General features: G+C 55.8%; 1 protein-coding gene across 14 annotated transcripts in view; it reads left to right on the forward strand.

Annotated features, from left to right (window-relative positions):
* Positions 1 to 13,591, forward strand: part of KMT2D (lysine methyltransferase 2D) — a 40,458-nt gene that overhangs the window by 2,101 nt on the left and 24,766 nt on the right. For 12 of the 14 annotated variants that reach the window (XM_075551764.1, XM_075551756.1, XM_075551765.1 and 9 more), the window contains exons 2-19: positions 3,500 to 3,585; positions 3,838 to 3,964; positions 4,148 to 4,371; positions 4,467 to 4,576; positions 4,744 to 4,906; positions 5,415 to 5,580; positions 5,683 to 5,797; positions 5,937 to 6,094; positions 6,305 to 6,450; positions 6,588 to 7,934; positions 8,028 to 9,142; positions 9,496 to 9,609; positions 9,953 to 10,063; positions 10,734 to 10,838; positions 11,781 to 11,962; positions 12,127 to 12,291; positions 12,388 to 12,497; positions 12,596 to 12,643. In XM_075551764.1, coding sequence (XP_075407879.1) covers positions 3,537 to 3,585; positions 3,838 to 3,964; positions 4,148 to 4,371; positions 4,467 to 4,576; positions 4,744 to 4,906; positions 5,415 to 5,580; positions 5,683 to 5,797; positions 5,937 to 6,094; positions 6,305 to 6,450; positions 6,588 to 7,934; positions 8,028 to 9,142; positions 9,496 to 9,609; positions 9,953 to 10,063; positions 10,734 to 10,838; positions 11,781 to 11,962; positions 12,127 to 12,291; positions 12,388 to 12,497; positions 12,596 to 12,643 — 4,555 coding nt within the window. In that variant the 5' untranslated portion in view covers positions 3,500 to 3,536. The remainder of the gene's footprint in view (positions 1 to 3,499; positions 3,586 to 3,837; positions 3,965 to 4,147; positions 4,372 to 4,466; positions 4,577 to 4,743; positions 4,907 to 5,414; positions 5,581 to 5,682; positions 5,798 to 5,936; positions 6,095 to 6,304; positions 6,451 to 6,587; positions 7,935 to 8,027; positions 9,143 to 9,495; positions 9,610 to 9,952; positions 10,064 to 10,733; positions 10,839 to 11,780; positions 11,963 to 12,126; positions 12,292 to 12,387; positions 12,498 to 12,595; positions 12,644 to 13,591) is intronic. The other 2 variants (XM_075551755.1, XM_075551763.1) reach the window with 1 other exon arrangement.

Consider the following 13,591-nt stretch of genomic DNA (forward strand, 5'->3'; position numbering starts at 1 on the left):
GTGAGCTGATCCTCAGGGCCTTTGCCAGCCTTGCAGAATAGGGTGGCTTGCACCTCTTTGGATGGTAAATGGCCTGACCAGAGCTGTTTGTTCTGGAAGCCAGTGGTTCCAGCCTTCAGAAGGATGTGTTAGGGTGAAGAGGTGTGTAAGTGTGTGCATGGAGGGTGCAGCAGGAGCCACAGCCTCTGGGCCCTGGACTGGGACAGCCCCCCTCACACCTGTCATGCTGCCCAGCAGGGATTTGGCTGGTGTGTTTTGCTCCCTCACGCCACCCCCTCCAGCATACACTTACCCTGTCTCTTTGAGCCTGGTCTTGGAAAGGAGAAAATAGAGGCTTTGCCCTTGAAAGATTCCTGGGTGGTAACCTGGAGAGGAGAAGTGGCACAAGCTGGTGGAGTGAGGTGAGCTGTCACCCGTGCACTCTGCCCCTGCCTCCAATGGAGGCACTCCACTTAGTCTCTGTCCTCCAGCAACTTCCTTAGGAGGACTTCTTATTAGCCACGGCTGGCCCCAGGCTGACCCAGGGACAGTCCTGAGGGTCTACAGGTCAGTGGTGCCATTTGGATTCCTCCTGGAAGGGTGACCCAAAATGGGGGTGGAGAGAGGTGTGGTTTGATTCTCAGGCTGGGAACCAGGAAGTCCTGAGTCCTACTGAAGAGCTGTTCACTCAAGGGCCTACTTTAGCCTTTTACCTCCCCAAGCCTCCATTTCCCCCTGGGCTGTGAAAATGAATTGAAAGCCGTTGGGCTGGGATGGAGGCAGAGAAGAGGGTAGGTTGAGATAAGTCCCTTCCTTCTTCCCTGCCTTAGTCCTAGACTAGGTGGCATTAGTAGTTTTATTCTCTGGGTTTCACCTTGCTCACTGGGATCTCTACTACCCCAGAGGAAGCTTGACGGGGGGGGGGGGGGTAGGGTGTGTGTGTGTGTGTGTAGAGAGAGAGAGAAATAGAGATAGACATTTCTGGCTGTGAATGATGGTCTCAGGGGCCTGGCAACTGGGGTGCAGGTGCTAGGCTAGAGGGCTGTGCAAATAGGGACTGAGATTTCGGGCTTCTTGGGTGGACTCTGAGAGTCTTTTTGGTTCAACTTGGAGAGCACTGTGCTCCTTGCTTCTTGATCTCTCATCATCCCACCACAAGCCCAGTGGAGCTCCAGCTTTGGAGGAGTTTGGTACTCATCTCCCAAGGCTGGATGAAGGTTGTTTCTTTACCTCGAAGAACAGGGGCAGACTTCCCAGCTTGAGAGGACAGAGGAATTTGTTCCTCTGGCCTTGTATGAGGCGGCCCTCCTCCCACCCACTGTATTATCACTGTTGCTTTTTTATTTCCTTCTGTGTGTGATTTCTTTTGGCCCCGACTTTGTGGGTGGAGAATCTTTGGGGACAGCAGTGGCAAGTCCAATAATATGCAGACATGTAGGAAACTTTGAAGCCCCTTTGGACTCCTTGGGTGTGGTCAGGCTGTAAATGACTAGCTAGGAAGAGAGGGACATGGCTGGTGCCCTGACCTCCAATTCCACTTCCCATAGGTGGTTTCTAAAGGCCCCTTGAGGTTCTAGAGCAGCTTTCCCTGGGGCTGGCCAGATGGGTGCCCTGCTATGTGTTCAGGTGTGGCAGCCTTGGGCATGAGATGACGTGGGCAAGGGTGCTTCATTCTCTATCTGGTAATCTCTGAGACTACTGAGGAGGGGAAGAACGGAAAGGAATTTCCTTTCCTCTGACATGTCTCAGAAAGGGCATTGCCCATCTTTGGGAATGGAGTGTGAGTTGAGGGAAGGGCACTTCTTAGGTTGATGATTTCCCGATCTTGGGTCCTTTTGAGGGCTCCCATGGTCTAATTTGCCCCAGTCACTCAACCCCAAGGTGTTGGCTTGGGTATTTTCCTTTAGTTTGCGAAGAGGTGTTATTCTAAGGTGGATGTGGCCCCTTCGATTAAGCAAGAGAAGTGAAAAAGGTGAAACAACTTTCTCCAACTTCTATTTTGTGCTCCATTTTCGGGTTTCCTCCTTCCACCCCTCTGGGAACACTGGATACTATTTTTCTCTGCTTAAGCCCCTGCCCTTCTCACTAAAAGCTGTTGGCATCTCTCCCTAACTCCATTTTCCTTTATAGGATTCTTTACCCATTCCTCATCTCTGATTGTCTTCTTATCCTATATTCTTCGTCTTTGTGCGTGTGTGTGTGGTACTAAGTTTCCTTAGGTCTAGGAAAATATGCCTTCAGGTGTGGATAACTCTTCTTAGTTATAACTTTGCTGTGGTTCATCTGGCTCTGGTACAGGCAGCCCTATCTTAGACAAGGGACTGTTACCCTTCCCCCCACTCCCCACCTCTCACATAGTGTGTGTGGAAACCTTACTTGACGGAAAAGGAAGGAAGCTACTCGGCTCTGCTGTGTCCTGCCCGGTTTAGAACTCCTCCAAGAGGCAATGTGTTTCCTGAGACTACAATTCCCAGCATGCTTAGCTACAGACCAGGCTACACATGCTCAGTAACTCTTAAGGCCCACTTCTGTTAACTACTGGGGACATCTGAGGAGGAAGGGCAGTTGGCGTTGCTAAGGGCAACGACCTGAGGCCTTCAGGCTAGGTGAGACCCTGAGCTGAGTCAGGGCAGGGTCTGGAAGAGTGTGGGGGTGGGCCTGAGATGAATTTGGGTGTGCAATTATTGAAAATTGAGAAGTTTCCTCTGCTGTAATTATGATGTCTTGATTGAAACCAATGGAGGTTGGGGGCAGTCTGTCTCCCCATAGTTGGTCTTGGTTCTGATCATGTGTTTTACTTGTAAGTCCTCTGTCTGAGGACTTAGGCTTCTTTGGGTTATGACTACCCTTGGCTTGACACTGACAAGGTACCTAGGTTAGTAGCTGACTTGAGACTTAAGGAAGATGACAGAGAATAGGGCCCCTCAGAAGCCAGGAACTGAGGTGGCAGAGGGTGGTAAGACGCACATAGCATGTGCATCTGTTTCGATGTTATTGTCCAGGGAACTTTGATGGAGGAGGCTGGAAAGGGGAGTGGGTCTCCTGAGAATCCAGAGTGGGGGTTTAGGGCATGTGTTTATCTAGAGCAGGGGTCTTTAAACTTTTTAAACAGGGGAAGTTCACTGTCCCTCAGCCCTGTTGGAGGGCCAGACGGTAGTTTTAAAAAAACTATGGGCAAATTCCTATGCACACTGCGCATATCTTATTTTGAAGTAAAAAACAAATGGGGCAAAAAACACCCGGTGGGCTGGATAAATGTCCTCAGTGGGCTGCATGTGGCCCCTGTGCCGTAGTTTGAGTACGCCTGATCTAGAGTATATGGGTGGGGGGGGATGAGGATCAGGAAGAATGATTTTCCTTGTCCTTAGTACAAGACTTTGCAGATATGGCTTTCCTCTTGATTTCTGTAGGGTCTGGTTACCTTTTTTTGGGAGGGGTGGTGATGGGGGTGGACTCTGGAAAAAGTCCTTAGTGTGGAGACGCATGCAGCATATATGCATACATGTCTTGGTGTTGACAGGTCTCCCCGAGAGGGCCCTGCCCAGTCGGAGAGAGGGATGGACAGCCAGAAGCCGTCTGGGGAGGATAAAGATTCAGAACCAGCAGGTGAGTAGGGGAGTTTGGGGTTGTTTGGCAGCTTTCTGCTCTTTTTGGGAACCTTCATTTCTGGTCCTGCCACAAGGACAAGGAGCTAAATCTAACTAGTCTTCAGGCGATTGAAGCACTTTGTCCTTTGGGACAAAAGTTGAAAGGCCAGCACTGATATCAGTAGGGTTTTGGATAATCTATCTCCCTGCTGCGGTGAGTGGACGGTATCACATGGGATGACATCTGACCTGTGCTGCTCTGTGCTTCCAGCTGATGGGCCTGCAGCCTCCGAGGAGTCGGGCACCGCTGAGCCAGACCTTCCCAACGCACATGTGGGGGAGGTCTCTGTCCCCAGTTCTGGGGACTCCAGGCTTCAGGAACCTTCCCAGGACTGCAGGTAACTAGTTGGGGGGAAAAGGTGCATAGAAGGGCAAGTGAGGATTTGATATGAGAAGGCAAGGCTTTCAGGAGAGTAGATTTGGAGGACTAAGTGTCGAGAAGCCCGGGCACGCCAAATGCTGGGCTGGGCAGGCTGCCTGCTGCAGGCCCAGGTTGGGTGCTGATGCTCTTCTCTCCACAGTGGGGGTCCAGCACGACGCTGTGCTCTTTGTAACTGTGGGGAGCCCAGTCTGCATGGGCAGCGGGAGCTGCAGCGCTTTGAGTTGCCCTTTGACTGGCCCCGGTGTCCAGTGGTGTCCCCTGGGGAAAACCCAAGGCCTGATGCACCAGCGCTGCCCAGTGAAGACCTGTCACAGATTGGTTTCCCTGAGGGCCTGACACCTGCTCATCTAGGAGAGCCTGGAGGTGAGTTAGTAGAAGTGGGCGGGGGGCTGGGCAGTTCTGTGTCAATGGCTACCTTTTGGTTAACCCTTTGTGCTTGCTTCTTCCCACCTGTGAAGGCCCTTGCTGGGCTCACCATTGGTGTGCTGCGTGGTCAGCAGGCGTCTGGGGGCAGGAGGGCCCAGAACTATGTGGTGTGGACAAGGCCATCTTCTCAGGGATCTCACAGGTGGGACTGGAGCGAGGATTGCATGGGCAAAGGGCAGGGTAGGGCTTGAGGGGGTAGGCAGAGGTAGTGGAGTGTAGGGAGGGGAGACTGGAGACCGGCAGCTGGTTCCTGAGCCACTGCTGTGGAGAGAGCTGGCTGGCACTAAGGTTTTGTCTCCACTCTGGCAGCGCTGTTCCCACTGCACCAGGCTCGGTGCCTCCATTCCTTGCCGCTCGCCCGGATGTCCACGGCTGTACCACTTCCCCTGTGCGGCTGCCAGCGGTTCCTTCTTATCCATGAAGACACTGCAGCTGCTATGCCCAGAGCACAGTGAGGGGGCCACGCATCTGGGTGAGGAACCCTGCCCTTTGGGGAACCCTGGTTTCTTACCCTCTGCGGTGCCTACGTCAAAGCCTAATGTCTTAGCATTAGTCCGCCCTGCTAACATTGGTGCGAGCTTTGTGAGAGCAGAAGCTTTGCCTGTCTTGTTTTTCACTCTCTGCAGTGCCTAGAACAGTGCCTGGCTTACGTTAGACAGATAGATACTCAGTAACAAATTGTTACTAACTCTTTCTGTGCCTCTGAACTAAGAGCCCTGGTACCTTAGTGGGTTACCAGAAGGTCAGCAGTGTGAAGCTGTGGCGCCATGGGAGAAAGTTGAGAGGTCTTCTCGCATAAGAGTTAGTCTTGGTAACCCCCCGGGGCAGTTTAGTCCTGGCTTACAGGATTGCTGTGAGTGGGCATCGACTGGACGGTGGTGAGTCTTGTGGGGTGGTGCCTGTGGAAAAACTGTCGCTTGGACAGCACTGCGGAGACTTGCCAAGAAGCCGTATGTGACCAGAGCTCTCTTCCACACCAGAGGAGGCTCGCTGTGCAGTGTGTGAGGGGCCAGGGACGCTGTGTGACCTGTTCTTCTGTACCAGCTGTGGGCATCACTTCCATGGGGCCTGCTTGGATACCGCTCTGACTGCCCGTAAGCGTGCTGGCTGGCAGTGCCCTGAATGCAAAGTGTGCCAAGCCTGCAGGTGAGTGTGGGAGAGGCAGAAGAAAGCCTTAGGGCAGAGCATAGGTTAGGATGGAAACGGGGAGGGCAGGGGGCACCCTGTCACGTGCCTTGTCTCCTACAGGAAGCCTGGGAATGACTCTAAGATGTTGGTGTGTGAGACCTGTGACAAAGGGTATCACACCTTCTGCCTGAACCCACCCATGGAGGAACTGCCCGCCCACTCATGGAAGTGTAAGGTTAGTATTCTTTTCCACTCGGCGCTCTCCCTCACTCTGCCTTCGGCAGCATTTCCAGGCTCTCTGCTGCGACGAGGCTGGTGCTCTCCTATACCTTGCTGGCCACCCAGCACCTGCTTTGCCTTCTTCCTGTCTCCAGGCTTGCCGGGTGTGCCGGGTCTGTGCGGCAGGCTCAGCAGAGCTGAACCCCAAGTCGGAATGGTTTGAGAACTACTCGCTCTGTCATCGCTGTCACAAAGCCCAGGGAGGTCAGCCCGTTGGTCTTGATGCTGAGCAGCATCCCCCTGTCAGTCGCAGGTAAGGGGTGTGGGCTGGGTGAGGTTGGGAAGAGAGGCTGGAAGTATAGAGCGTGGCAGGGGCCGTACTCCAAGTTGGCTCTCAAGGAAGGCCTGTGATGGGCAAACAACCCACAGCAATCTGACCTTGCTCCCCACCGCCCCCAGCATGCTCTTTAGAAGTTGCTACCTGGAGAGAGCCACAGTGCCTGCTCCCCTTTACCCTCTGCAGATTCTCATCCCCAGAACCTGGTGATACCGCCCTTGATGAGCCCGATGCCCTGTACGTTGCATGCCAAGGGCAGCCAAAGGGTGGGCACATGACCTCTATGCAATCCAAGGACCGGGGGCCCCTGCAATGTGAAGCCAAACCACTAGGTGAGTAGGGATTGAGGATCCTGGAAATGAATCCCACTTTATTCTCTGGCAAGGGACCATTTCTACTTTGCCCCACATGCTGCACTTGCATGGAGTAGAACTGAGCTAGGTAGGAACACAATGTGTTATGTCTGCAGGGAGAACAGGGGTCCAACTTGAGCCCCAGTTGGAGGCCCCCCTAAATGAGGAGATGCCACTGCTGCCCCCACCTGAGGAGTCGCCCCTGTCCCCACCACCTGAGGAATTGCCCACATCCCCGCCGCCTGAGGCATCGCTCTCACGCCTGTCCCCGCCGCCTGAGGAGTCTCCCCTCTCTCCGCCGCCTGAGGAGTCTCCCCTACCTCCTCTACCTGAGTCGTCACCCTCCTCTCCACTGGAGGAGTCTCCTCCATCCCCCGCAATAGAGACCCCTCTGTCCCCACCACCAGAAGCATCACCTCTGCCCCCACCGTTAGAGGAGTCGCCTCTGTCCCCCCCACCTGAGGAGTTGCCCACGTCCCCACCGCCTGAAGCATCTCGCCTATTCCCACCACCCGACGAGTCACCCATGTCTCCGCCACCCGAAGACTCCCCCACGTCTCCCCCACCTGAGGCTTCGTGCCTGTTCCCACCATTTGAAGAGTCTCCCCTGTCCCCTCCACCCGAGGAGTCTCCTCTTTCCCCACCCCCTGAGGCATCGCGCCTGTCCCCACCTCCCGAGGACTCGCCCATGTCCCCACCACCGGAAGACTTACCTATGTCCCCTCCACCAGAAGTGTCACGTCTTTCCTCCCTGCCTGTGGCATCTCACCGATCTCCGGTACCTGAGGAATCTCCCCTGTCCCCTCCACCTGAGGACTCCCCCACGTCCCCCCCACCCGAGGCTTCCCGCCTGTCCCCACCGCCTGAGGACTCCCCCACGTCCCCCCCACCCGAGGCTTCCCGCCTGTCCCTGCCACCTGAGGTCTCCCCCATGCCCCAGCTGCCTGAGGACTCCCCTGCTTCCCCACCACCAGAGGACTTGCCCACACCCCTGCCTCGGGAAGAGTCACCCCTGTTGCCACTGCCTAAGGAGCTGCGTACCTGCCTCCAGCCTGAGGATCCCCAGTTCTTCCCTCGGCCTGAGGAGCCAAGCCTGTCTACTGTGGCTGAGGAGCCGTGCCTGGCCCCCCATCCTGAGGAGCCACCTCCGCCCCTGGCACCTGAGGAGCCGCGCCTGGCCCCAGCACCTGAGGAGTCACATCTCTCCCCCCGGCCCAAGGAGCCGTGCCTGTCCACTCTCCCTACTGAGCCACATCAGTGCCCCCGGTCTGAGGACCCAGGCCTGTGCCCTGCTCCTGAAGAGCTGCCCTTGTTACCGCCGCCTGAGCAGCCACCTTTGTCCCCTGTGCTTGGAGAGCCGGCCCTGTCTGAGCCCGGGGGGCCACCCCTGTCCCCTCTGCCTGAGGATCTGCCCATGTCCCTGTCTGGGGAGCCGCCCTTGTCGCCTCCGCTAGTACCATCAGGTAAGGGGACGTCCCCACCTTGTCCTCTGGGACCGGCTCTCTGGCTGTTGCTCGGCCACAGCGGAGCACCGCCTTTTCTCTGTCTCCCTGCAGATTCTCTTCCTCCTCCACTCTCCCCCATCATCACAACTGCGGCCCCGCCGGCCCTGTCTCCTCTGGGGGAGTTAGAGTACCCCTTTGGTGCCAGAGGGGAGAGTGACTCTGAGTCGCCATTAGCTGCCCCCATCCTAGAGACACCCATCAGCCCTCCACCAGAAGCGAATTGCACTGACCCTGAACCTGTCCCTCCTATGATCCTTCCCCCGTCTCCAGGCTCCCCCATGGGAGGACCAGTCTCTCCCATTCTGATGGAGCCCCTGCCTCTTCAGTGTTCTCCACTCCTCCAGCATTCCCCGCCCCTCCAGAGTCCCCCTCCTTCCCAGTGTTCCCCTCCCGCTCCGCCCCTGTCGCTCCCCTCCCCTCTGAGCCCCATGGAGAAGTCAGTAGAGGTCCCCAGTGAGGCAGGGCCACAGGACATGGAGACTGAGAAGGCCCCAGAGCCGGAGTGCCCAGCTTTGGAGCCCAGCCCCACCAGTCCTCTCCCCTCCCCGATGGAGGACCTCTCTTGCCCTGCCCCGAGCCCAGCCCCAGCGCTGGATGACCTCTCTGGCTTGGAGGAAGACACAGCCCCTCTGGAGAGGACGGACACGCCTGGTTCACAGCCAGAAGCTGGACAGACCCCCGGCCGTTCTATGGCTTGTGAACTTAAGGGTTCCCCTGTGCCTCTGGATCCTGAGGAGCTGGCCCCTGTGACCCCTATGGAGGTCTACGGCCCAGAGGGCAAGCCAGCAGGACAGAGCTCCCCCTGTGAGATGCAGGAGGAGCCCCAGGCCCCCGTGGCACCCACCCCACCTGCTCTCATCAAGTCAGACATCGTCAACGAGATCTCCAATCTGAGCCAGGGGGATGCCAGTGCGAGCTTTCCGGGCTCAGAGCCTCTGCTGGGCTCGCCTGACCCCGAGGGTGGCGGGTCTCTGTCCATGGAGCTGGGGGTCTCTACAGATGTTAGCCCTGCCCGAGATGAGGGCTCCTTGCGGCTCTGCACTGACTCGCTGCCAGAGACGGATGACTCGCTGTTGTGTGAAGCTGGGACAAACGTTGGCGGAGGCAAAACCGAGGGGGACAAGGGGAGGCGGCGCAGTTCCCCTGCCCGTTCCCGCATCAAGCAGGTGGGCTCGCCCTGCCGTTACCCAGGGGTGTAGTTCCAGGTCACTGCCCCTTCCCAGCCTCTGTATTAAGGAGCAGCTTGATGTCTGGTTGTAGAGGGAGTAACTCTCAAGTTTGCCATTAGAGAGTTGGGATTAAAATCTTGAGTTTTGAGCCTGTAATCCAGTATTTCCCCCGCACCCCAGGGTACCTCATTGGCCACTCTTGAATCTAGGGAGAGGGAGAGCACATGGGACAGAGCTACCTGGACTCTGGATCAGCCTTTTATCCCCGCCCTGAGGGCTTTCTGAGCCCTCACCCTTTGCCTGAGTCTTCAACCCTAGATTTGCTCTCCTGATCACCTTCCTTCACACAGGGACGCAGCAGTAGTTTCCCAGGAAGACGCCGGCCACGTGGAGGAGCACACGGAGGACGTGGGAGAGGACGGGCCCGGCTAAAATCAACTACTTCTTCCATTGAGACTCTGGTAGTAAGGAGAGGCCTCCCATCCCCTAAGACATGCTACAGTTGGCCCCTCCGCAGTTACACACCCTGTAGATCCTGCCAGCCCCCGCGTTCCTCCTGTCTGCCTGCCTGCTAGCCTAGGGCCTGTCCAGCTGCGTTTGCTCCTTCTGCCCACTTGAAATCTCTGCCTGCCATCGGGCTGAGGCCCCGCTTAAGAGATGGGATGTGCTGCCACTGCTGCTTAGGCCTGGCTCTAGGTCTTCCACTTAGCCAGGGGTCCACACCTCCGTCCCCCAGCACCAAAGAGGAAAAGCACTGAGTTGGGGCAGATTTGTCTGGCTCACCTTGCACAACTCTCTGCCTATAAGGTTGCTGATATCGATAGTTCTCCCAGCAAAGAAGAAGAGGAAGAAGACGATGACACCATGCAGAACACCGTGGTTCTCTTCTCCAACACCGACAAATTTGTCCTGATGCAGGTACTTCACCTGACTGGCAGAGCCCCAGCCTCAGCAGGAAACAGTGGGGGTGGGGTGTTTTGGTGGGCAGGGCAGTGAGGAAACCCAGACACCTACTCCCTGGAGATACCCACTTAATGAGAAAGTTGGTGAGGAATCAGAGCCATGTTGTTAAATCTGCCCCGCCGAGTCTCTCCGGAGCCTGGCACTGAGCTCAGGACTTGGGACAGACCAGTGAAAAGACAGATGGCTCTCTGCATGATTGGAGTTTGTCGTCTCAGAAACTTTCATACATTGACCTGAGTGATCTCGAAGCTGGTAGCATGTCTGTGACTTGTCACTCCATGATCTCCTCCTGTCCACTCTTGCCCCTCAATCCCTGCTCAACCTTGCCTTCTTTTCACGCCTCCTTCCCTTTACTTGGCTTAGGGTATATGACTTCAGGTTTCCTGTCCAGGTGAGCCGTGACCTGCTAGGAAGGAGCAGTTCAGCAGGGGGGTTAGGTGGAGGAGAAACTCGGTCTGGTGGTACCTGTGGTATCGTCATGCTGTGGGGTAGGCAGGGCGGGGGAGTGTGGGGGGGATTTCTTTCCAGACTGGCTGGTCTCACGTTAGTATAGTAGTCAGTTGGCTGGGGCTGAATGGAATGAGACTCCTAGCTGCTAGACATGGCCTTCTCTGTGTTTCCCCAGGATATGTGTGTGGTATGCGGCAGCTTTGGCCGGGGAGCAGAGGGCCACCTCCTTGCCTGTTCCCAGTGCTCTCAGTGCTACCACCCTTACTGTGTTAACAGCAAGGTGAGTTCAGGGCCCAAGAGCTATGGGCTGAGGAGTGGGGTCAGGCAGTTCTCAAGGTGGCTCCTGCGCACGGAACTCATTCTTCAGTCTCCAGTGACGATCAAACCCATCTTAAGGAAAAGGGCTTTGGAACTCATGGCTGTTTTCCTGGTGGGTCTGTGGTAGACAGGCAGGCGTCTAGTGTCATCCAGCCCATCGTGTGCACTGTAACCAAATTGGTGCAGAGAAAGTGTGATAGTTTGTAGATAAAATGTAAAACAGGATCATAGGACCACAAAGAGAAAAAGCAAATTGAACCAAACTCACTGCCATCCAGCTGATTCCGACTCACAGTGACCCTACAGGACAGAGGTGAACTGCCCCTGTGCGTTTTGGAGCCTGTCCCTCTTTATGGGAGTAGAGAGCCCCGTCTTTCTCTCACAAAGTAGCTGGTGGGTTTGAACTGCAGATCTTGTAGTTAGCAGCTCAACGTGGAACCACCACACCACCAGAGAAAGCCTGATTTAACCCAAGCAGAATTGTCTGTTAAGGTATTTTTTTCTTTTTGGTTATTATCAGTGTAATTTGTCCACTGCTGACATTAACTTGCAGCCATAGCAGGTTCTAAATATTCAAGTAAAAATGTGGAGAAGGAAACCTAGTGTTCTCCCTGAGCTTACATTTTGGGGGCTGGCTAGTGAAAGACTGTCGCTCTATTCTAGCAGTGAGCAGTGGTGGCGGGAAGCTGCCACTTGCTCAACAGGGACCCTTGGGAGCCTCTGTTCAGAGCTGCTGTTTGGTGACCAAGGGGATGCTGCATGCACCTCCGTGTGTGTAGAATGGAGGGCTCACCTGTGCGCTGGGTGTCTTCCAGCCTCTGCACACTAAGTCTCCCCCCCTTCCCTAAGCTGTCCCACCCTGCCCTCCGTGTGGCGCCTTGAGCAATCCCGTCTTCCACACCAGATCACCAAAGTGATGTTGCTGAAGGGCTGGCGGTGCGTGGAGTGCATTGTGTGCGAGGTATGCGGCCAGGCCTCCGATCCCTCTCGCCTGCTGCTCTGTGACGACTGTGACATCAGCTACCACACATACTGCCTGGACCCCCCACTGCTTACCGTGCCCAAAGGCGGCTGGAAGTGCAAGTGGTAAGCAGGCCTTTCAGAGGCCGGAGCCCAGGCTCTTAGGGTGGATGTGATGTGGAGAAGGCCGGGCTGGGTGTGGGAGGCCAGGTTGGTCGCCTGGTTGACAGTGAGGTCGACTTGGGGATTCTTGGGCGAGTTCAGTATTGAGGGCCGGTTTCTGCCCACAGGTGTGTCTCCTGTATGCAGTGTGGGGCCGCTACCCCTGGCTTCCACTGTGAATGGCAGAATAGTTACACACACTGCGGGCCTTGTGCTAGCCTGGTGACCTGCCCCATCTGTCATGCCCCATACGTGGAGGAGGACCTACTCATCCAGTGCCGCCACTGTGAACGGTGAGGACCTCCCTTCCCCGTATGTAACCCCCACTCCCCACCCCACTTCCCAGTCTTGCCATGCCTGGGCTCATCTCCTATCCCGCCTTGTCCCAGGTGGATGCACGCTGGCTGTGAAAGCCTCTTCACAGAGGAGGAGGTGGAGCAGGCTGCAGATGAGGGCTTTGACTGTGTCTCCTGCCAGCCCTACGTGGTAAAGCCTGCGGGTGAGTCCAGGCTACATGGGCAGAGTAGGACTTGGGCCAGGCGGCCTTGCTTTGGGGTGAGGCCTCAAGCGTCCTCGGTTTTGGCCTTTTCTCCACAGCGCCTGTTGCTCCTCCAGAGCTGGTGCCTATGAAGGTGAAAGAGCCAGGTGAGTCCCAAACCTTGCGACTGTCAAAGAGAGGAGACATAGACATCGTCTGCCTGCTCCAGGCTCAACCCCCGAACCCTCTCTTCCCTTTAAGGCATACACTAAGACCCAGAGAGGTTGAACTCCTCAGTAAGTTAGTGGGGAAGCTCCCCCAGAACACAGGCCTCCCTCCAGTTTCCCAGCAGTCTCCCTCCAGGCACTGTGGCCTCTCTCCTGCTCGATTCTCATCTCCAGAAAACACGGCGCACAGCACTGGCCCCAGGGGTGTTTCCCCTCATGATGTGGACTCTGCTTCTGGCATCTCAGTCACTGTGCTGCCATTCTTAAATTAAGGGCCCTCCATGCCCCAGAGGATTGGAGAGGACTGTGGTGACTCTAGCCCAGGGGTTCTCCACCTTCCTCATGCCAAGACCTTTTCAAACAGGTCCTCATGTCCTGGGGACCCCAACCATAACATTTTCGTTGCTACTTCACAACTATCATTTTGCCACTGTTATGAATTGGGTGACGCCTGTGAAAGGGTCGTTCAACCCCCCAAAGGGGTCGAGACCCACAGGTGAGAACCACTGTTCTAGTGTTAAAAAAACCCAAACTACATTGAGTTGATGCCGGCTCACAGTGACCTTATAGGGCAGGGTAGAACTGACCCTATGAGTTTCTGAGACTGTCACTTAACTTGGGTAGAAAGTCTCATCTTTCTCCTGTGGAGCTGCTGGTGGTTTCAAACTGCTGATCTTGCAGATAGCCGCCCAATGCATGACCACTATGCCAGCAGCGCTCCTTGACCTCTAGGGTTATTCAAAAGCAAAGTCAGGCTTTTGCTGCAGTGGTCTGTCTCTGGTTCACTTTAGAAGGAGAACCCAGGCCTCAGCTAGCACCCGTTGGTAGTCTCACATCCCAGTCTGAACTTTGTCCTGTTTCCTGACACTGCTTTGGTTTTGGTGGGCA

This window comes from Tenrec ecaudatus, chromosome 6 (genome assembly GCF_050624435.1).
Source record: "Tenrec ecaudatus isolate mTenEca1 chromosome 6, mTenEca1.hap1, whole genome shotgun sequence".
Lineage (NCBI taxonomy): Eukaryota > Metazoa > Chordata > Mammalia > Afrosoricida > Tenrecidae > Tenrec > Tenrec ecaudatus.